Source organism: Aulostomus chinensis, chromosome 14 (assembly GCF_037954235.1).
Source record: "Aulostomus chinensis isolate RoL2024-O1b breed Wild chromosome 14, RoL_Achi_v1.0, whole genome shotgun sequence".
Lineage (NCBI taxonomy): Eukaryota > Metazoa > Chordata > Actinopteri > Syngnathiformes > Aulostomidae > Aulostomus > Aulostomus chinensis.
The window spans coordinates 9,716,477-9,739,265 of NC_141333.1; the positions used below are offsets into that span (position 1 = coordinate 9,716,477).

General features: G+C 42.0%; 1 protein-coding gene across 7 annotated transcripts in view; it reads left to right on the forward strand.

Annotated features, from left to right (window-relative positions):
- ptprsa (protein tyrosine phosphatase receptor type Sa) overlaps window positions 1-22,789 on the forward strand; it is a 227,397-nt gene that overhangs the window by 101,432 nt on the left and 103,176 nt on the right. For all 7 annotated transcript variants that reach the window (XM_086223445.1, XM_086223447.1, XM_086223451.1 and 4 more), the window contains 2 exons: window positions 14,289-14,434; window positions 17,313-17,454. In XM_086223445.1, the coding sequence (XP_086079571.1) occupies window positions 14,289-14,434; window positions 17,313-17,454 (288 nt within the window). The remainder of the gene's footprint in view (window positions 1-14,288; window positions 14,435-17,312; window positions 17,455-22,789) is intronic.

The following is a 22,789-nucleotide window of genomic DNA, read 5'->3' on the forward strand; positions in this document are numbered from 1 at the left end:
TAAAAACAACAACAAAAACTTAAGGGGAACAAGTTACTGAATAAAAAAGTATTCTTATAACTCTTGAATTCCATGACAAAGTTTAATCTGCAAAGTTTCGCTCAAAAACAGCTGGTAGATACATGCACAAGCACGTAAAACAATAAAGACTGATCAGCTACTATCAGATTAAAGATACTGGATCAATCCCAAATTACATTTAAAAGATATTAAGAGTAAACTTTAGATTATTGACAGATCCAGCTAATGTGACACTTTATCCCCTTCAACCAACCATGGGCAAAGATGAGAAGTGCTTGATTTGATTTTTCTTCCTACCGTGGCTAATTTGCCCGTCAAATTGCAGTTTCTTCGTCCTTTCCTTTCTGTTCATCGGACCGTCTGACTGATTCTCCAAGTGCATTCTTAATGGCTCAAGATAACATGAGGAGGACTTGATTTGTGGCATGTTGGAACATTGCTATCTACTTTTGATTGCATGGAGATTTGAGTGTCTGGTAGCATAATTCCAGTGTTTTTCAGCTTGGCTGGTTGAGAGTATCTAAAATTATACAGATGACAGATGTCAAACAGATGTCTTTTCTTCCCTTTTTGTACCTTTTTTCTGTCTCACTGCAGCTAGAAACTGTAAGGTTTCACTCAGTTATTCAGAGTCAAATTTAGAGCAAACGGTTAACAGCTCTTCCTTGACATGTTGCATATTAAGGTATTTTCATTTTGACTTCACTTGTCCAATTAGGGCTGAGTTTCTCTCCTCTATATGAATTTATTCACAGCAGCTGTTTTCTCAACCTGGTTTAAAAAACATTCGTGGCAGTCTGCTTCATCTCTGATGGAGATTAGCTTTCTATCTCCTTTACTCTCTCACTCACACAAATGCTCATACAAACACACCAGCAGCAGGACTCTCTACCCCCATCTGTCAGTATGTTCCTGTCTTTGTCTCCTCCGCCTGTGTTCTATTTCATATCGGAGCCGCCGCTACCGGGCTCATTCCTCATGCGCATGCGCAGTGATGAAGAATTTCTTTTGAGCAGCTGTCCTCCGCTCAGGTCTGCACCTTCAGTATATAACTATTGTTTGGTCCGAGTTCTGCAGTCCAGTTTTTTTTTTTTTTTTCTTCATCAGCAGTCAACATGTGAAAATACAGGTCAAGGTCAACTTTTATTTCCACACTCAGAGAAGATGATGAGGTCCAGTGGTGTCTACTTGTGCTCTGGCAGCCGGACCGTCGTGCCACTGGCCCACAGTTGCAATGATCTTTTGAGCAAAGCTCCATTTTTCCGTGTTGTGTTTCCCAAATGAACGCGCATGCGAACATCTGCATCCACCTCAGACTGCGAACATTGTGAATTCGTTGTCCGCTTGGATTTCCATAGTTCACATATGCAGCAAATACATAAAGACATATTATACAAAAGACAAATATATACATATATAAATATATATATATATACACACACACACAAGTATGCAGACACCAAATAAAACAATAATAATAATGATGCCAACATCTAAGGAGAGGAACTGTTTTGACTTTTTAAGAATAGTCATTAAGATGTGAGTTCGAACAAACTTCTCCACAAGACCTGTAGTCAAAGGTGCCATCCACTTATGCTTGCTAGCCAATGCACATTAGCTGCTCTGGTAGCACTGTGTCGCACTGACAAACCCACGCTATCACAGCAGCCTAGCACATGGCCCACTGCCCGGATCCTCCACATACACCCCCTGATGATGCATTTTCTGCCCTGCAAACCCTGTCGTACTTGTGGAGGCAGAACAAATAACACAGGATTTAGAGGGTGTAGCCTGTATGAAATAGATTCTGGAGATTCCCCAAATGTAGATGTAGCCTCAGACACCCCCCTGCTCCGCTGGCATTAGCTGAAGAAAATGCTGTTGAGGGATCAGAATTCAGGTCACAGGTCATACTGCAGGTGCAGACACTGAGCGGGAGACTCTGCAGAGCTCAGGGTTACGAAAGAAAATCTTCACAAGTGTGCAAGGGTGAGGGATGAACCCCAGGGACACGCCTGAACTCATAGAGCCTGCAGTTACCATACGTAACTGTCACGCTCCCTCACTCTGACTTATTGTTTCTTTTGTGTCCCTCCCCCATCCTGCCCTTATTTACCCTCCTCACCCTCTTTTGGGGGGGCACAGTGTGGTCCCAGCATTATGCCCTTAAATATATGAACACTCTTTTAAACACACACAGACACAGACACACACACACACACACACACACACACACACACACACACACACACACACACACACACACACCACCCAGTGGTGTAGCTGTCCAATTATATTCACTCCCTGAGAGGGAAGAAAGAACCCCTATCTTGGATCATCTCTCTCTCTCTCTCTCTCTCTCTCTCTCTCTCTCTCTCTCTCTCTCTCTCTCTCTCTCTCTCCCTATCTCTCTCTCTCACTGTCTCCTTCTTACACACACACACACACACACACACACACACACAATGGATGCCACCCTTTTGTAGAAAAAGCCCAGCTAAAAGCATGATGTCATCCTTTTCATTCTCATATCTTTCTCTCTCTCTCTCTCTCTGTCTTCCCTCCTTCCTTTCCATTTACACTCATAAATCACAGTGAGAAGGAGACGTTTTAATCAAAAGAGAAAGAAAGATAGCCCAATAAATCCAGACAGCTCAACCATAATATTGCCTCGCTCCCTGCTGGTGTGTGTACGTCTACGTCTTTATGTTTGCATGTATTTGTATGCAGGTGCATATACGTGTAAGTGTAAACGCTGAATTATACTAATGCGAGGAGTGTCAGCTGAGGGTTATAGCGGATGGATATAGTGCTTTAGCTGAGGAATAGATTTATATTGTTGTAGCACATCCATGAATCTAGGTGGCAGCGTCTGGCCTTTACTTTATTTGAGAAACCCAACGTAAGGAAAAGAGCGTGAAAAGGCCCGTCATTTTTTTTTTACCTTATACTTCTATCCTCCCATAATCCACGAGGAGCAGTAACTTAATTAAACTAGTAAACAAAGCTAGAACGTCTCGTATTCCCTCACACACTCTTGTACACTTAAAGAAAGTGGCTGGTACAAAAAATTGAATGGCTGCTAGATTTTGTTATCCTCTGACCCTGGTGATGATCGAAGAGTTCAGACAACTGGCTGTTTGCTGCCATCGGCCAACACCCAAATATCCATCCATCCATCGTCTTCCCCTTATTCCTGTTAAGAGTCGTGGGGGGGGCTGGAGCCTATCCCAGCGGCTGCGGGTGAGAGGCGGGGTTCACCCTGGACAGGTCACCAGTCCATCACAGGGCCAACACATAGAGACAGACAACCATTCACACTCACAGTCACACCTACGGTCAATTTAGAGTATCAATCAGCCTCGTCCCCTCTTGATGTCTTTGGACTGTGGGAGGAAGCTGGAGTACCAGAGAGAACCCACACAGGAACAGGGAGAACATGGAGACTCACACAGAAAGATCCCGTGATGGAGCCGGGACTCGAACCCGGAACCTTCTTGCTGTGAGGCCACAGTGCAGACAACTGCACCACCGTGCAGCCCAACATCCAAATATATTTTCTGCAAATATGCTTACTTTCTTCAGTGAACTGATTCTTCCCTGGTTCTTAAGTATGTAAGTAAGTAAGTGTTTGAAATTGTAAACTACTGAGTGGTGCCCGCTCACGAACGCCATAACTCATACGGCCAAAGAGATGCGACTGTCAAACGCAGTCAAAATAACCTTTGAAATTATGCCGCAAACTAATGACAGACAATATAAATTACTCAAAAAAGATCTCACAGCTCCCAAACCACCACTTCAGCCTTAAACTACAAAGTGAATGGTGATCACCTGAAGGAGATAGAACCTCTTCTACTCGACATATATGGGATCATGCTCAAATCTGATCCAAGCTTGACGGCGTATCGCACAGCTCTGCAGTCAAGCTCTGCAGATGTCCTCAGCAATTTTCTGTATTTATTTATTTATTTTACAATGTCAGTGATGTTTATCTCAATTATGGATTAGAATTTGTTTTTCCAGATCGTCATCTAACAGCCATATAGTAATGTTTTATTTATTGCCTTTTATTCCTGTCCTGCATTATTTTTTTGTGATGTTTGGGTTTGTATTCTTTTGAGAGGGAGGAATATTTTTTTTATTGTTTTTCTGGCCTCTCACCTCCTTGTCACGTATTCCTCCTCCTTTTATCTTGATCTCCTAGAATCCCAAACAACTGAATTCTTGGCAACGAACATCCTCCTAATAGTAATTGGCCAGAACTCATGATGGGGTGAGGCTGGTCAATTATTTATTTTCTTCTGAGGCTGCCAATTAGAAAAGAAAAAAAAATGAAGCCCCTTAGTGGAGTTATTTTCTTGTTATTGTTCCTTACATCTCTCTCTCTTTCTCTCTGTTTCCTCTCTTTCACACCACTTATCCTTCCCTCTGAAATTATTCTGGAGCCAACGTTGTCAGCTTAATTCTGTCAAATTCAATTTCATGTGCGCCCAGCTGTTGCATGCTTGCCCTAATACATTGTTCTATCCACTGTTTTCTTTTTTCGTCGTCGTTTTTTTTTATGAGTAGAAAACAAGTTCACACTTAATTGAGTCACATCCTGGACTCCCTGCCTCACGTAGCCCGTTATTGCTAGTAGGGGTGTGAATCTCGATTGGCCCCGGGACTTCATTACAATTCAGTCGTTGGCTACGCTCAGCAATATTCAGTGTCTCTCCATGTATTGCACCCTCAGTTGTATTCATATAAATAGGTTTGGCTACTCTTTCATCAAGTAGTCTCAATGAACTCATCAAGCTTTTGTTTAAAAAAAATGGGATTACTCTGATAAACTGAAGTGGTGTGTTAATATTGAAAACTGTCCATAGATGCTTTGAAAAACATGGCTGACACTGATTAGATGATCCATCAGTAGATCTAAATATAGGTGAAGACATCAAAAATTAACAATTTATATATCATTTGAAGGAACTGCTCTTTTTTATAGTTAGGTAACATGATTATCATCCATCCATTTTCTTCCGCTTATTCCAATTAAGGGTCGCGGGGGGGGGGGGTGTAGCCTATCCCAGCGGTTTTTGGGCGAGAGGCAGGGTTCACCCTGAACGGGTCGCCAGTCCATCACAGGGCCAACACATAGAGACAGACAACCATTCACACTCACAGTCACACCTACGGTCAATTTAGAGTATCAATCAGCCTCGTCCCCTCTTGATGTCTTTGGACTGTGGGAGGAAGCTGGAGTACCAGAGAGAACCCACACAGGTACAGGGAGAACATGGAGACTCCACACAGAAAGATCTTGTGCCCGAGCCGGGACTCGAACCCAGAACCTTCTTGCTGTGAGGCCACAGTGCTGACCGTGCCGCTCCATGATTATCGTATGAATCGAAAATGAGTTAATGATAAACTGGGCTGCTCAAACTGTAAATCAAGGATGCTCGTATTGTCACATGAATGTGGGCTTCAGGACTTTGAATTGAATATTGGACCAGCAGAACAACCTCGACTCAAATGACAGCATCTCTTTAGGGAGGCAGCACGGGATGATAAACAACATGGACATGTATTACCGTCTCACTCTCCATCATTTATCCCTTATTTATTCCTAGAACTGTCCTCACAGAAAGAACATAAACTAAAGATGCAACAAAGATATCTTGTTCTCTTAAATCTGCCCCTGACACGTCTTCTCTCATTTCCGCTTGTTCTTCACTCTTTCTTCTTCTACATCTCCATCTTCCTCTTGCGCTTCTCGTGCTTTCAGCATACGTTTTCACATCTCATTTCCTTTTCACTTGTTTTTTTTCCTGACACATCCTCTCTCTGTCTTCCCTCTTTCCTCCTCTTCCTCACACCTCAAACCCAGACTTTCACTTCTGTTGTCTTTTACCAGTTCTCCACTCCTATCCTCCTGGCTCCTCATCACACATTTTTCTTCTCTCTCTTATATATCTCTTCTGCTTTTTTTCTCCTCACACATTTCTCCTCTGGTTCCTCCTCACTTTGTTTCATTTCTTTTTGGCCTCCTGTCCTTTTTCTCCTCGCGCTCAAACTTCAACGCACAGCTCAGTGGTGTTGCAGCGTGCAGAGATTAACGTGAAGGCTATTTTTCACGAAGCGGCATGATGCATGTGCGTCCACTGACTTGCCTTTCAGGTCAGAAAGATTGATGGGAACTAACATAACACTGAGGTTCAGTAATTCAACACACACACACACACACACACACACACACACACACACACACACACATCATTGTGTGGCTGATCACCAAGACAAAAAAAAAAATCAGTTTTTGATCAGAGCAAGGGAAGAAATATCTGTCCACCACTCATGCACACAGTACATATAGCTCCTCATCATCTCTCTTTCTCTGTCTCTTTTCAGTAACATGCTCCAACAGTTTGAGCGATGTTGTATGAACCCAGTTTGACGGGACATTCAAGTGTGTGAAAGGCACTAACAGTCTTCTTTTTCTTTTTTTTTCTTAGCTGTAGAAAGGGAAGCCAACATATCACCTAGCTTGTGATACCTTTAAACCCTGAGTTAGTAAGGTTAGATCAGGGCTGCCCACCAGTGAGGCTCATGGCCCAAATAAGGCCAACCCCAAGGTTAGCTTTGGCAGGTCAGATATAACCCTATTAATAGTAATAATAATAATAATAATAATAATAGTGTGAAAATATAAAAAACAGACCTAATAATAACATATAAAAACTTGAATTATATCAAGAAAACTATGTAAAATCACTCTTTTGGCTGCCTTCCTTTCCATTTATGACATAAATATGCTCTAAGATTATGTATAATCTTTAATGTTACTTTTTTCCCTATAATTTGATCAGGCAGAAGAGTGGCATTTTTTTGGACGAGGGAGGTAAGAAAAAAAGTGGTGGCAGAGACTGCACTACGAAGACAAAAGGCTTTCAAACAAATATGTGTTTGCTTTTGGTCCACAGCCCAACACTGAGTTTTGTTTTTGCCTTGTTTGGACCCCCTGAATGAATCACACACACACACACACACACACACACACACACACACACACACACACACACACACACACACACACACACACCCCTTGAAGAAAGACATTCCAAGATGCCTCATTTTATAAACCTTCTTCTAAAGAGTGTCGATGGGTGCTTTTCTTCGTTGTTTCTCTTACCTTTTTTCTTCCTCTTTTGTCTCAGTTGTCTTTGTTATTGTCCTTTGTTTTGATCAGACCTATAGCACATTTATCGGAGGTGTCCTCTCCATTTAATGAACCAAAAAGTGTCAATTGCTTCAAGAGTGTCTCTAAATGACACAAAATAGTGTCTAACCCTGCTCCTCTGTGTCTACTCTCTGGCCATATCAGACACACTCGTAAGCTTAATTTCCTCCCTATCTCTGTGGAATTAATCCTATTTATTTCCAATGGGCTGAAGGATACTTAGTGTCTTTCACTTTTTTGCTTTTGCCTTCAACAATGGTTTCAATGGGACCAATTTGTGCATATTACAAGTGTGCCACTCTTTGTAGAAACCCAGCCTTTTGCTCAGAACTTTTCACCTCTGGGTACTAAACACTCTGGAACTTGATTGGATCTCACATCCTGGCACCGTCCCTAGTGGACTGTAAAGCCTGAGCCGTGCAAGTTTGTTTGGGATGCAGTCAACATAGATGGCTCACTGAATGATGCAACGGGCAGGCGTTTACACAAAGTCATCTTTGCTCCTTTCATGAAGGGAGCCTAAAAAAATGTGTTTTTCGTTGTTGGAATGATGTACAGCCAGAATAAGATTTCTTTCCGTTTATATTCCCAGTGTGGTTTGTCTCACGAAACGTTCTCAACTTGATTTGCATTTAAACAGGTCAATTAATGATATGAATCAATGCGTGCCTCCTCATTATATGTGATTTGGTTGAAGATGTAGTTTGGGATGCAGTAGTTTTGATGGACTTGTACCATTTTCAAAAGTCCAAAAAGAAATAATTGATGAATGCGTCAGGTATTCTGTGTGTTCTGAAGTTGTGTGAAACAGCAGTATTGAGCCAGTTTGGCGAAACAGTTGACTGTCTGTGAGATTAAATGACATGATGATCCTGTACGTCCAGAAACAAAACTATAATTCATTGAAGGAGCTTTGGTGATGTTCTACTTGACTGTTCTAGCGTGACTCGGAGAGCACAAACTCACTTTGTCAATCAGTCCATCCAACGCCGCTTGGCACTACAGCTGCCCCACCAGCAAATCCCAATTAGCCTTTTCTCCTTATATTTTAATTTGAAAAGCAACTGTTTCATTAACCCTTGAGCTTGCCTAGACAAGGTAAGTGAAGGGAGCCCGACCTGAACATGCCCAGAGGAATATGGCTGTAGCTGAGATTAATAGAGGCTTTTTTTTAAATAACTGACTGAGTATGCATACTGATTCTAAGCACATTTTAGGCATCAGTCCTTGAGGTAGCAAAGTTAAAAAGTTGGGTTAGTCGTCCTTCACTTCTCTAAAACAGATGTGAACTGGTTTTAAAACTCCAGTAGAATTTTAGAGTTTTTTTTTTTTTTTTTTTGCCAGACATTGTGATTTAATGACTAACAACAGTGAGCAATTATTTATTCCTCAACTCTTAATCTCACAATGTTGCTGTTAACAAATAGTCCACAGTTAATGGTAAACAGATCTCTACTTAACCAGCCCCAGACGTTTTCAGCTTTTCTGTGTTTTTAATCTTTCTTTTCACTTTCTCTCTTTTTTAGTTCAAGTTTTGTTTTTGTTTTTTGGTTTGTTTTTTGCTTCTTCTTTTTTTGCAACAGTGTGCCAGTCTTTGTTGCGAGCGATTGTGTGTGAAAACCTCCAGACAAGACAAAGCAAGACTGGTTTAGAGTAAAGGCTTGGTTTCCATAGCGATGGCGCTTGCCCAGGCAGCCTGTGAGAATTGGCTCTGATTGATGGGGCTTGGTTGGTTAGGCCTGCAGGGTGTGTGTGTGTGTGTGTGTGTGTGTGTGTGTGTGTGTGTGTGTGTGTGTGTGTGTTTGCGCGTCTGGTAGGTTTTTAAGTCTGGTCCAAGTCTGCACTGTCAGCAGTAGTCCAGACTTTGTGACAGCACCTAAAATTTAAATAAGAAGAAAATCCCCAAGACATAGTGCAACATTAAAATGAGAAATGTATAAAATGTTCCTCTCCCTTTATTCATTGGTTGTTTTGTTTTTGGCAGCCTCTGTGTGTGTGTGTGGGTGGGTGTGTGTGTGGGTGGGTGGTTGGGGTAAAGGTATTTGCCTATATGCACATGTAACTCATTTTTCGTATCAGGAACAACTCGTACTGTAAAAAAAAAGATCAAATAAATGTCATTCTCACCCTGATAACAAGCTCTTCACAAACTATCACACGAGAAGCAGGAAAAAGTGGAATTAGTTTGCTTGTAGCGGTCCCTCTAATAGTACCAAATGTTCTTTTCCTACTTTGCTGGTTAAAATACTCTGTGAAAGATACCTATTTGTAGCAAGATGGATAACAAGTGGCCTTTCGCCAGTCCTCTGCCTTTCTCAGTAAATCACCGAATGACTCTGTGCCATTTTGTCTTCCATTTTGCTAATTTAGCTGATAATGGCTTCTATCTATGACCTGGGAAGCTTTTCTCCATCAATTACTGTATCAGTCATGAAGCCAGTCCCCTCCCTTCATTTCTTTCCCCCTCCCTTCTACCAAAGCACAACAGAAAAGTACTGTAAATGGTAAGTGTCATATTCCTGTACCCCACCCACGACTTTCACTACTTTATAATCACAGTGCTAGTGTATTCTGTCTTATCGGGTCCTACAGGGGTAGCGGACAGCTAGCAGGTGGTTGCTGTATTAGCTAAACAAGTCTGTGTGCACAGTGTGAGCTTTTCTCCTCCTGCTAGCCAGATGCGTTTGCACGGATCTGTTCTATTCTCAGGACCTTGTGAAGATATCTGAGCCCCCATTGCTGGTTATTTTGGCTCAGGCCATGCACCCCCCCCCCCCCCCCACACACACACACACACACACACACTCCCCCAACCCCACCCCTCCCCGCCACCCAGATAAAGACAGGGCTTGTGTGTTTATCTGGGCAGTGTTTTACCTCAGTCTGTCTGCGGGATGATTGCAGAATAGAACGGAGACTTTGGTAGAAGGGACAAATAGCTGCTGTGGGTGCAATTCCCTCTCGGTGTCTTGCCTTAGCTTTGGCTCTTTGGTGGAGGCTTTTACACAAGATCCCTTACAACAATAGATGTGTATATTTTTGGAAAGGGAGGAACTGGTGGGAATAGAACCCCAGATGTTTGGTGCTCTAAGTAACACGTGTGCAGACAAAAAAAACCAAAACAAAAAACAAAACTCTTCAGGTTTCCCTTACTGTTTACAAAAACAAAAACAACTGGAAAGTAATCATTCGAAACAATGGCGAAGATACCTTGAACATGTGAGCAAAACCTTCAAGTGTGATCTGCACCATCACTTATTACTGGGAAAATCTTTTTTTCTTTTTAAGCAGTTTTAATTCCAGACACCATTCAACCTTTCCTACCCTGCAATTACCGGCTATGCGGCAAGGTTCAGATTCTGAAAAAAGAAAGGCTTAAGGTCGATGGTAACTGGCAGAATAAGCCCTGAGGAGTACAGGTGTGTGTGTGTGTGTGTGTGGGGGGGGGGGGGGGGGGTTAATTACAGTCAAAATTCATAGAATCATGCAGCATATACCTGTAGTAATTGCACTATAATGGACATTTACGGGTCCACAACCAGAGGTGGGGCGTTTGATGACGTGTGTTACAAACCCTGACAAAGTTCATTCAGTCTCACACACATAGAATGGTTCCTCATTCATTACACAGCAAGACAGAATTTTCAAAATGCATTCTAGTACAATTTCACTCAGCAAGTGAAAGCTCTCAACGACCACTCGTACAAATTGGCACAGTTAAGGTGGCTAAATTCCTTTTTTGCAGTTATTCCGAGTGGATCAAACTCTGTCCGGTTCTAACTGCACAAATGCACCACGTGGTTTGTCCTAGGAGAACAGAATATATGTGGGTGCTTCCGAGCACCACTGATATTTTAGTGCTATATCTGCACATGCAAGCCCACAACCTGGTAGGATGAAGCTCAAAATATAGAGCGGGTGCATGTCCTAGGTTGAAATTACATTTCCAATACTACTTTATTCATCCTTATTTGTGTTGATGGACATTATCGATTGATTGTAACACGGGAGAACTGGAATTCTCCATATCAAATACTTCTCTACTTTAGTAGAATTTTGCATGCAGACTTAAAAGTGTATTGGGTATTTGTACTTAAAGGAACTATAAACTTCTTCCACTACTACATCTAGAAGCAAATTCTACGCAAGATAGGACGGCTTGTCTCGTGGTAAAGTATACGTTTGTCCACCGGCCGGTGAGCAAGGTCACATGGTTGTAGAATGTATCACCATAGATTCTGATCACACACAGGTTCTACACTGTGTGGGTATTAACACACACGGTACATGACATCATGTATACTTCCTAGGTGGCGCAGGACAGGCAGATCATCAGATTTGATAAGCAAAGCGGGTTTAATATCACCATCAGATGGAACCGCGATGTGGGAGTTAGTAAGAGAAACAAGACCTGACGGGTCATGACATGATTCAAATTTATTGGACGGCAGTACAAAATGCTATTCATGTTTTATGTATATGGCTGCATATTTTGCATTTTATATAGGAACCGATTACTTTTGATGAAATATTCAACACTTTTTGTTTTTTTTTTCTTCCCTCCTCACATGATCTCATCCCAGGCCTCCTGTCAGCTCCTCTCCTCTCCCAGTTTCCCCCCTTCTCTCCCTTACGCATCCCATCGACACCCACAACCTTATTCATCGCTTTCTTTTTCTTTCCCTCACAAACTCTTGAGTTCACTGGGAAAATATTATAAATGTATATGTGGGGGGAGGGGGGCCGTGTCAGGAGTCAAATTGAGACTGACATGTGTCCAGGCGTATTTATTGTAGCCTACATCTCCCTCAATCTATGTACAAGGAAAGCATTAAAGAAAGAAAAGGGAGAATGGCGCTTGGGTGGAAATGTCAAATGGACCAGGGGAAAACTAATCAAAGAGCATTGGCCTTCAGCAGAACCACTGCCACAGGCCTGCTCTCTGTAAATCCCTCTTCCGTCTTGACAGAGGGCATGTTGTTAGGGGAGGTCAAATGCAGAGGAGCTGTGTTGGGTAAAAGCTGTGGTGTGTCATTTCAGCATGGAAATTGAAAGTCTAAAAGGCTTTAAGGGATCTTTGCATGCATCAGACAAACAAAGTAGGCTTTCTCTTCCAAGATAAAGAAAAGCTGCAGTGTTCATATCGTCCCACGATATTCACAAGAATCTATACTAGTGTGAAATATGGAGGAGGTCGGTGGGTTAGTGTCTTAAGCATGAACTCATTTGAAGGTCAGATTTCTTCATCCCGAGGTGTATTACGCCGCCATGTAAATCTTTATATTTGAATTTGAAAAATAGACTAATGTGTTGTTTTAACTTTTGGATGCTCTGATTGTTTTAAATATTGACCTGACTAATGCGCGTGCACACCTTCTTTTAGATTACAAAATTCAGCTTTTAAATAATTCCTTGTATTCGTAATAAATAACAGGTCAGAGGTTGTGTGGTCAATGAATATGAGGATGCCAAACATTCTTATACTGTCGGAAAACCTCTCTGTTACGTCAGGGACTGTGACCAATATTTGATGTTTTATAACAGCTAAAAAATATTTGAGGGCTGCAGAAATCAATACACTTTCAATGGAGCAAGGATTTTATGTAAAAGAGTTTCATCCCTGCCCTTTGACTGATTTATTTAGCACAGGGATTTTTACTTGCAAACTTTCACAGCTCGTCATAATTGGGTTTGATCATAATGTGACTATTTTATTCATTTATGCCATCAAGGTAGAACTTTTATTCCCAAAAAAAATTCACCCACGATCACCTCAGTAGGGCCGTGGAGTTACGCTCCCATCCCTTCAGCTATGTGTGTTAAAAAATTACCAAAGAACAAAGCGAAAAAATTCTGTCAAAAGCCAAAGTGAGATAAGAGCCCTGCTCATCTGCAGGTGCAAAACACTGGCTGCTCACTGCTGCTCTGAATACATTAAAAACATCACGACAGGAAAAAAATACATGTTTTTGTCTTCCTTGACTATGAAAATTATGATACACACATGCTCACAAGTATAATCATAAAGAGGGTCAGACACTGGCCCTCTCTGATAAGCAGAGCAGGGATACATGCTAGTATTTATAAAGATTCAACTATACCATCCGTCTGGTTGAAACTGAAGTTTATGTATCTTGCAGTGATATTTTCATCAGAAATTTTCGGGTATTAGTTTGGGGTGAGAAGATGAACTTTCCATGCAGTGCCTCCCGGGCCAGTACACAAACCCTTCTTCTTTTTTTCCTTTCTCTTGTCTTCTATGCCTCTCTCTCTAAAATACCTACTTTCTATCTTGCTTTACCCGATAATGAATGCAGGAACTCTCCTTCATGTGTTTAGCAGTGCCTGGAGACTGGTGTCGGCCCGTGCTCCCTTAATTATTAATTTGACGTTATGTGCTGGCCGTTTGATCATCCCCGCATATCTGTGGGATTCCGATTTATTAAGTTCCTCAGGAAACTCCTGCTCTCTGTATTTTTTTTATATTGAGCAGGCTTGTATTTGAACCAACCGTAACCGAGGCGTGTGTGATGGGCAGTGCATTCACTCATTAGTATGTGCGTTGCAAATGAGAAGGTGCCAGTGCTTTAGACACCCTTTTCAGGGTCATTCTCCTGTATAGGCAGGATTAAGCCTCGTTTTCCCTTTTGATGTGTACGGATGATCATCACCTTAGAACAACATCAAGGTGAATTCATAGAAACAAGAGCACTAGATAGTAAAGATATGGTAATTTTAACACGTGCTGAATTGATGGAATAACTTGTGGTTATTTTCTCTGCTTTCTATGTGGTAACTGTAGTTTTCCTCATCAAACCTCTGAGTGTGTGGCTGCAAGGAAGTACTATATATGGGGTTTTGACATTATAGTGAAGCATCTGTATATGGATGCATCTGCCCTTTAAGATATGAAATTACACTCATTTAATGCTGCGCTGCCTCCAAAGTTTGCTTACATCTTACAGTGCTAATGCCCCGTACTAATGTTTCTTTCTCCCTCCTCTGCCCCCCCCCCACCTTCTCTATATTTCTCCTCTCTTCTCAGCACCACCACGGTTCACTAAAGTTCCCATTGACCAGATAGGTGTATCAGGGGGCGTGGTCTCCTTCGTCTGCCAAGCAACAGGTGACCCCAAACCGAGGGTCAGCTGGAACAAGAAAGGCAAAAAAGTCAACTCCCAGCGTATAGAGGTGAGTCGCCACTGCGCCCGACCACATGGATAGAGGGCGAGTGTATGGTTAGCAACAGTCTATTTGTCTTACACTGGTGTCAAGATTTATATCTCACAGGAAAGTGATGAAGTCCATCTGAGTAAAAAAAATTGAAAAGTGGAGTAATTTCAATATCAGCAAAGTAAACTGAGTCAGAACGTGAAGCCAAAGTGATGGCTCGGATACTTCGTACTTTTCTTTAAAAAATAAACATTTGACCACCCACGCTGTTTGTGTGCACTGCCTTAATACTGTATATTAGTCTTACATGTAAAGGCTTATTTTGTTGCCGGGTTCTCACACATTCTTTTTGAAAAGGCTGTTTTCATTAGCTGTTTTCTCACTCACAGTTTTCCAAAATAGGCCTGGACAGCTACTAGCAATCTTTTCAGGGACAGTCATTTCCAAGAGAAAGCAATAGTCTGCCAGTAAGACCATTCAGAACCTCTCAACTCTGTCCTCTTTGCGGTTGAATGACTCTGCTGTTGTCACATTCTTGTTTTCAGTGCTCCACTGCATACAGCCCTGTCTGTGTGAGTGTGTCTGCGTTATTCTTGATGTTTGTTGATCAGTTTTCAGCGAGCCTCCCAGATGGCATCGCTATAAGTCTTGATTGATGCTCAGTGTCTCTTAATTAAAAAGTTGCCTTCGTTAACGATGACTGCGGAGCACAGAGACAGACGTGCACATACTGCAGCGTGAGGAGAACCTCATGGGAGGGAGCTAAAAGCAAAAAATGACAACAACATCAACTGGGGGAGAAGCAGCCTCTCAGCGGAGGACAAAATGAAAAGACGAGTTGTGTTTGCATGTTCTCTTATGCTGCATGCTAAGTGGGAAACAAAAGCCAAGGGCATGAAGGAGTCTGCCAGAATGGACGCTCCTCTTCCTCCGTTTAGCATGAAATTAAAAAAAAATGTTAAAGGGTTTTGAAGTAGTTATGATATTTTCTCTGTTCTAGCCTCTAGACAGCTGCTTTGATATCGATCATGATGCCGTGCTCTGCAGTGTTTTTAGCCTAATTAGCTGCTCAGCCCTGAGACGTGCAGCAGTGGAGCAGCAGGGCTGCTGAAGACTTACACTTATATCTCAAAGTTACGCTTGGCTCCAAGGTCTCAGTGGTAAGCCTTTCGTTGCAATGTTGTAAGATCCTCAGAGGAAAGACAGATACTGAAGGAGAGGGTTTGCTGTCAGACTGACCATCGTACGTAATTAATACCACAGCCATCCAAATGAGAGAAAACAAGAGTAGTTTGGGGAAATATGTTTGTGAAGAACAAATCATTGGTTTATGGGTTCTGCTTTTTTCTGTGTGGCTGAGGTTGCTGTAACAGTTCTAGACCTTTAAAATTGAAGATACTCTTGCAAAACATGCAACACCATCACTGTAGTACTGTCAGCTCCACCCACTGGTATCACAGTGTGGTGTTTATTCAAAAGGTTGCAAGTACTGTGTAAAGAGGACAGAATTTTACTTAAGTTGGTGTTACTGAATCAAATGGCACTACGACTAACTCCAGTTGGGCCCGTAAATGTCTTTGGGTTGGTTTAATTTTTTCAAATGTAGGAAGTTTTGATGATTCACCCCATTAAATGAAACTGCTGTGACTTGGAATTTATCTTCAAAATTTCCCACATTTGATGAGAATCCCGGCTGGAAGACATCTACGGGCCCAGCTATGCGCTTGGAAGAGAACTCAAAAAGGGTTCAACATTTGAGGTGGATCCAGTCACCCCACCAGGGCGTCCTGGAAAAGTCCCGTACATAAGTAGCATGTAGTCGCATCAGTATGGTGCTTTTATTGCATAGCGACCACCCAAAGCTCTTTTACAACACATTCACACACACACACACACACACACACACACACACACACACACACACACACACACACACACACACTGTCATACATGGTTGGCAGGGGGGGCTACTTGCTAACACAATGATAGCAATTAAGAGTGCACATTTCGCTCAAGGACACTTTGTCACAGTCTTTAGTGCAACTGGGGATCGAACCTGCGATCACTAGAAGCCCCCTCGACCACCTGAGCCATGACGCCGCTAATCTGAGCCTGTACTTTGCAATGCAGCATAGTATTAGTCTAAGGATTATGAATCTAGAATTAATCCAATAAACCCTTTAGAAGAGTTAAAATTAGGAGTTTGAGTTAAAGAGAGTTTTAGAAAGCAGAAAACACAAGAAATGTGTACAAAATTAAAAGAGAGACCTTTCTTATGACATGTCATGGACTCGCTATATATATCTAATCATTTCGAAGATGTTATGCCTTCAATGTCATGTTTTTCATGTGGTATTGAAAACCGTATCGATCTTTTCATAATCTTTAAAGTTAGAAATTATATATTCTGACAACTGCACACATGAGAACCCAACCTTTCATTCAAGTTTTGAAATCCTCCCACCGCTCCACACCATTTCTGTTCTCACCATGTTATTGAATAACAAAAATATTAATATATTTTAACACAGAAATGGTCAGTGTTTCTCTTACTTGTCTTGCAACAATAACAATTATTTTTGCACCGCTTTCTTCCACTCGGTATTCTCCACCCGAGTCTAATTTTGCTTTTACAAAACATTTGAAAAAAGTGGAACAGTCTTTGAACAAAAGGTAAAATTATAGATGGAAAGAACAAATGTCATCGAGAGATGCGGAAACCACAGTTGTGTCTGGTTGTGGGTCAACTTTAGGATCGACTTTGAGAACCTGGCTTTATGCGGGCCTCTTGGGCATAGAGCCGCATCCATTTTATTTCTAAGAGCTCTGTTGTTCAACACTGATGGTAATGATGCTTCCAGAGCAATCACTTGTTTGTTTACATCTCTTCCAACAGACCATTGAATTTGACGAGGGTGCCGGAGCTGTGCTCAGAATCCAGCCTCTCCGAGCACCTCGGGATGAGAACATCTATGAATGTGTGGCCGAGAACTCCGAGGGCGAGATCACAGTCAATGCCAAGCTGTCCATCATCCGAGGTGAGTCCTGCATTATCAAAGAGTGCGTGTGTGTGTGTGTGTGCGTGCGTGCGTGCGTGCGTGTGTGGGGGGGTGACTGTGGAATAAATCATGAAGTAGACATCAGTGAGCTCCTATGTTTTTTTATGATGACATCTTACCTTTGAGTATTTGTACTGTGTTACCAATAAGTGAAGGCTGAACTTTGAAGTATATTTGGTTTGAATGTCAGTAGGAAGTGCACTTTGATTTGTTAAATGCCCATCTGTTAAGAGCATTATTTTTAAAGCAGTTTTCATGGAAGCATCTAACCCAAAATGAAGATCATATTGTTTTTTGTCCAATGTATAATGTGTATGTTTCTAGATATGTGGTACAATAACCCTTGATCCATGTGACTGAATTTACTGCTTCAAGCTGCACATCACAGTTTAAAATAGATCGAGCAGCTGGGGAGAAGGACGGCTGTTTATCAGAGACCCATCGATTGAATGGTGCTAATCAACTGTCCATTCATGGGAGAAGCGCTGTTTTCCTCATGATGAAAACCCACAAGGTTCACTGAATGAAAAAAGATTGATTGGTCACCCACGGAGCGGCAGGGCAGACAGGCTGACAGATGTGTCTGCCAACTCATGAAGACACATACAGGATAAGGCATGTAAACTCCATCTTAAAGTTCATGAAGGACAATAACATAGCGACCCCAACGCGTGCTACCTGCGTCTGGCCTACCACACACACACACACACACACACACACACACACACACACACACACATGCCCAAAGTCCTCTCTCCTGCTGCCATCTGCCATGGATTGGATGAAACTAAGCTATATGGTTGGCTGGCAACACAGGATCCAGGCATCCTGTCTGTCAGATCCATAGGCGCAGGTTTTGGGCCCCGGCCAGCATCACTGGTTAGTTGTCATTAGCAACAGACTCCCACCATGAAAAGACAGCTGGAGGGGCGTATATCCCTCACATACTCTTCAAAATACGATCTATGAAATTGGTGTGTATGCTATGAAATCATAGGTATGTTCAAATTTTGTGGCAGTCTGGATTAAGTTAAGCCATGTTTTGCTTTCTTGTTTTTGTCTGGTTTTCATTTTTTATTGAATATTTTTCATTTCAACATTTCAATTCAATATATATGTAATAATCAAAATGCACACAAATCCAAAGTGATATTGGACACACAGCTCGATTGAGCCTGCTAACAAGATTTTGAAAACATACAAGCCCAGACGTGTGCATGTCGGTCTGTGCACTTTTACGTGTCTGCGTGTGGGAGCGCAGAGGCTGAACCCGGGGAGGTGTGCAGGAGCAGGAGGAAAATGAAAAGTAATTGGAATCAGCTTGACAAAGATTCCTCCAGAGCCCAGAAAAGACACTGGCTTTCCTGCTCAGGCAAGAATCCTCACTGAAGAAGAGAGGAGAGTGTGATGCTAACGATGATGAGGGGATGAAAAATGAGCAGCAGAATCTCTCTCTTTTCCACCTTTAAAGGGGGACTGTTATGCAAATTTTTTTAAGCTCTATATTTTTATTCTGGGGCTCCATTAAGGAAGCTTTGCATGATTAAAGTTAATTTTTTTGTATTATACTGTCGCCTAATGTAGCTCTTCATGTCATCTTCTGTCTGAAACAAGCTATTCGAGTTTCTGTCTCTTTAAGGTACCTTCTTTAAAAGCCCACTTCCTTCTGATATTCCAACATGTGGGCAGTGCTTGCCAGAACTTTGCAAACTTTTCTTCACAACTGAAAAAGCACGTTTACAAGACACACTGATTGACCTCGAAAAATTGTAGTCCAAAGCAAGAGTAGCTGAAAACTGATGGGACAGACTGAGTAAATGCATGGTGTGTACAGTGCCAATTTCTGCACTGAGGGAGGAATAAAAGTTTATCTTGTCTTATCCCTACTTGCAGCCTGATGTGCATGCAGGGATACACCCATGCATCCATCAGAGGTGTGCTGGTGCCTGGAGCAGACAAGAGCAGACCTCCCCTCCAAGGCTCCAGTCTTGTGAGCCAATAGGGTTTAAGCTAGTTAGTTTGTCTTGTATGAGGTGATGAAACTTGCACTTATTTTAATCAGTTTCTTCTCAAATCTGAGGCAAAGAGTAAGTGGTTGAATTTATCTATGTAATTTATTCAAGGCTTAAACATTTGCTCCTACTTTTTCAAGGCAAGTGCACTTCTACCTTATTAGCTAGCAGACTGCTCATCCTTCAAAATAGGAGTGTTACAAAATGTGCGGTTGCTTGTTCAACATCATATTTCTACACAGAGATATACAACAAACAAGATATGTAATTATATTTAAAAGATAACAGGAGAAATCTGACAGCAGATAATATTTAAACGAAGGAAATGTCAGGATGGAGAGTATGCAATTGCATGGAAGTGAAAATGCATCAATGAATATTGAAGAAAAGACAGAAGGTGAATAAAAAGGGAGAAAAGGCACAGGGATGTAAGTGGAGCAAAGCAGCAGGAAAAAAATAGAGATGTTGGCCAAAGATGAAAGGGGGCAAGAAGGGTTGTTGTGGCCGATTGGCAATGACAGGTGAGGAGGGAAAACGTGGACATGAATTCTTGGAACAGGGGCAAAGGATTATGGGACATGGGACAAGGCACATGGGACACAGTAAACAGAGGGGTCTTGGTATGGGATGTGGGGAGGCAGAAAATGGGTTACAACGATGGGCTAGTTGGCTGGAAATCTGTGACACACATTGCAAGAAAACACATCTGCACACGGACCCAGAAACATGCGGGATAAAAGGCATGTGGTCAGAAGTAGAGCTGATACACCAATGTAGCACTTGCATGGACATTCGTATACCAACAAAGGTTACAAACAACAAATGACTTTTATTATAGTTTTTGGTAGTTTTTTTTTTTTATTAACAGACATTTATTCAGACTGCACTTCCCCATCTTCATGATTCTTGGACAGTGACTTGACGTCTTGACCCCTTACCCTCACCCCCTTGTCTGTATCTATGTGCATGGCTGCACGTGTGTGGCGATTGCGAGGTGCATGTAGCATTGACTGTGACACCGTCTTGGCTGTAACTAGGATGCATCAGCTGAATACCTAAGATATGGGGCCATCTGGCTCCGCTAAGACTTGCACACAGTCCTCTGAGAGTCCTTGGAGAGGCACCAGCAAGTGAATGAAGCACTCTCCCAAGATCTGACAACATGCAGCTATAACGCCGGAGCAATTTTTGTTTGTTTTTTGGGATATTTCACTTTTCCGTATGAGAATGTCACAAGTAAGGCAACGTTTCCGTGGGGATACTGTCGGCTCATGCTGTTACGAGTAGATCACGGGGAGTTAACCTGCTTTGTGTGCTTGTCTTTTACTGCTGCAGTCTTAAACCTTGTCATTACTGCTGCACACAGACTTCCCCCTGGAGGCACCCCGAGGAGCTAAAGTTGTGACCTGATGAGTAAAAGTTGTGATCCATATCAGTTGGTCTGATACTGAGGGAGTTTTTTTGTTGTTGTTGTTGTTCTTTATTTTTTTTAAGGTTGACGTATTTGTGCGGTATATGTGATGGGTCTGCCCCTGTGTTTGGATAAAGACAGGCCTCCAAACAGTTTGGCAGAGCTGCCCTTGATAACAAACAATCATTTTGGTTGAGTTCAACCTCAGTGGTGAAGCAAATGGAGCTGCAGTTTTTCTTGGAACATTCAATTAGACACACACACACACACACACACACACACACACACACACACACACACACACAGACCTTCATTTGCTGCCATGTATGTGTGTGCTGGGTGTAAACATACATACATACAATGGTTTTTAAGCATTTTTCAGTTTTTGAAGTCATAGTTTGGTATGTTTTCAACAGAAGAGCAAAATATGAAAGTGCTCATTTTCTTCGCTTTCTGTTTCTAAAAAAACAAACAACATATTGAAAATGAATTGCTCTGTGGTCTATAAAGAGCTGATATGTAGCACTGGCTGAAACAACAACAGATTATGGTCACATATCCGCAGCTATAAAAACACTTGTGCTGTTTTTTTTGGTTTTTTTGTTTGTTGTTTCTTTTTGTTTTTTTATTGCTTTGGCATAGAGTGAATTGTTAGAGAGAGGGTGGTGTTGCACCATCAGACACTGAACTGCAACACAAGACTGATTCTGTCTCTGATTTGGTCCCAGTTTGAGAGCCGTTACACCCCCAAGTTTGTGTGTGTGTGTGTGTGTGTGTGTGTGTGTGTATGCGCGTGTGCGTGTGTGTATAAACACAGTCATGCTGACATTGTGCATATTCTTGCTTGCCACTCCCAGACAGGTGGAACCCATCAAACCATTTTTGTCTCTCATCATTCTCTTACCCTCTTCAAAAGCTCTCCAATACTCTTTCTCTCTCTCTTGCTCTCTCTCTCTCTCTCTCTCTCTCTCTCTTTCTCTGCCAAGTTCTGGTTTTCATCCACTGCACTGATTCTTTAAAAAAAGAAAGAAATATTTATATTCTTATCCTCCTCCTCCTGCTGCTTCTGCCTCTTGTCGACGACACATGTCCATGTGGTTTCAGATAATTTCTGATTGGCGACAGTTATCTTAAACCACTATCTGTGAGTGTGTTATCACTCAAACAGACTTTAATAATCAACAGTGTTAACATATGTATTAACTCGTCCCCATCGTTTATTTTGTTGTTAGTACAAATGGCATTTTTACTTTCTAGTTGCACTTGGATGTGTGTCGGCACAAGTGACGTGTCGAGTTGTTTGTTGGATTTCAAAAGATTCTTCTTCATCCGTCAAAGAGCAAGATGGAGTTGGTGTTTTTTATTCCTTGTATTTGGAAGACACCCACCGGCACCCAGAGGGAAACGGGACAGAGTGGGTCCTACTGTTTCATCAGGTTTTCTGCTAATTGGCCACACTCCTAAACAAGCAGGTAACAGTTGAATTTTAATGGGGTTCTGGATCCTGGTAAATGCACAGTTGGTGCACAGATCAATTCCAGTGAAATGTGGATATCGTTTTATAAAGGGATGAGAGGCGTAATGATGAGATGGGGAGGGGGGTGTTGAAAGGCAGCAAAAAGGGAAGGGGAGTGAGAGACCAATCAACCTCTCGAGCAGCCGTGGCTCCGGGCCCAGCCGTAAGACATACGGTGTCCTACCTTTATTGTAGCTTCCTCTGCTTCTGCTTCAATCACACCCTTCCTCAGTACCACACCATTATTTTCTCTTCTCATTTTTCCGTCTGTTTCCCTTTGTATGTCAGTGAGCCACGTGTGACATATCCATCACATTAAAACTGATCTTTAAAAGAGTTCAACAATTAAAGCGAACACTTAAACATGTATCAAAT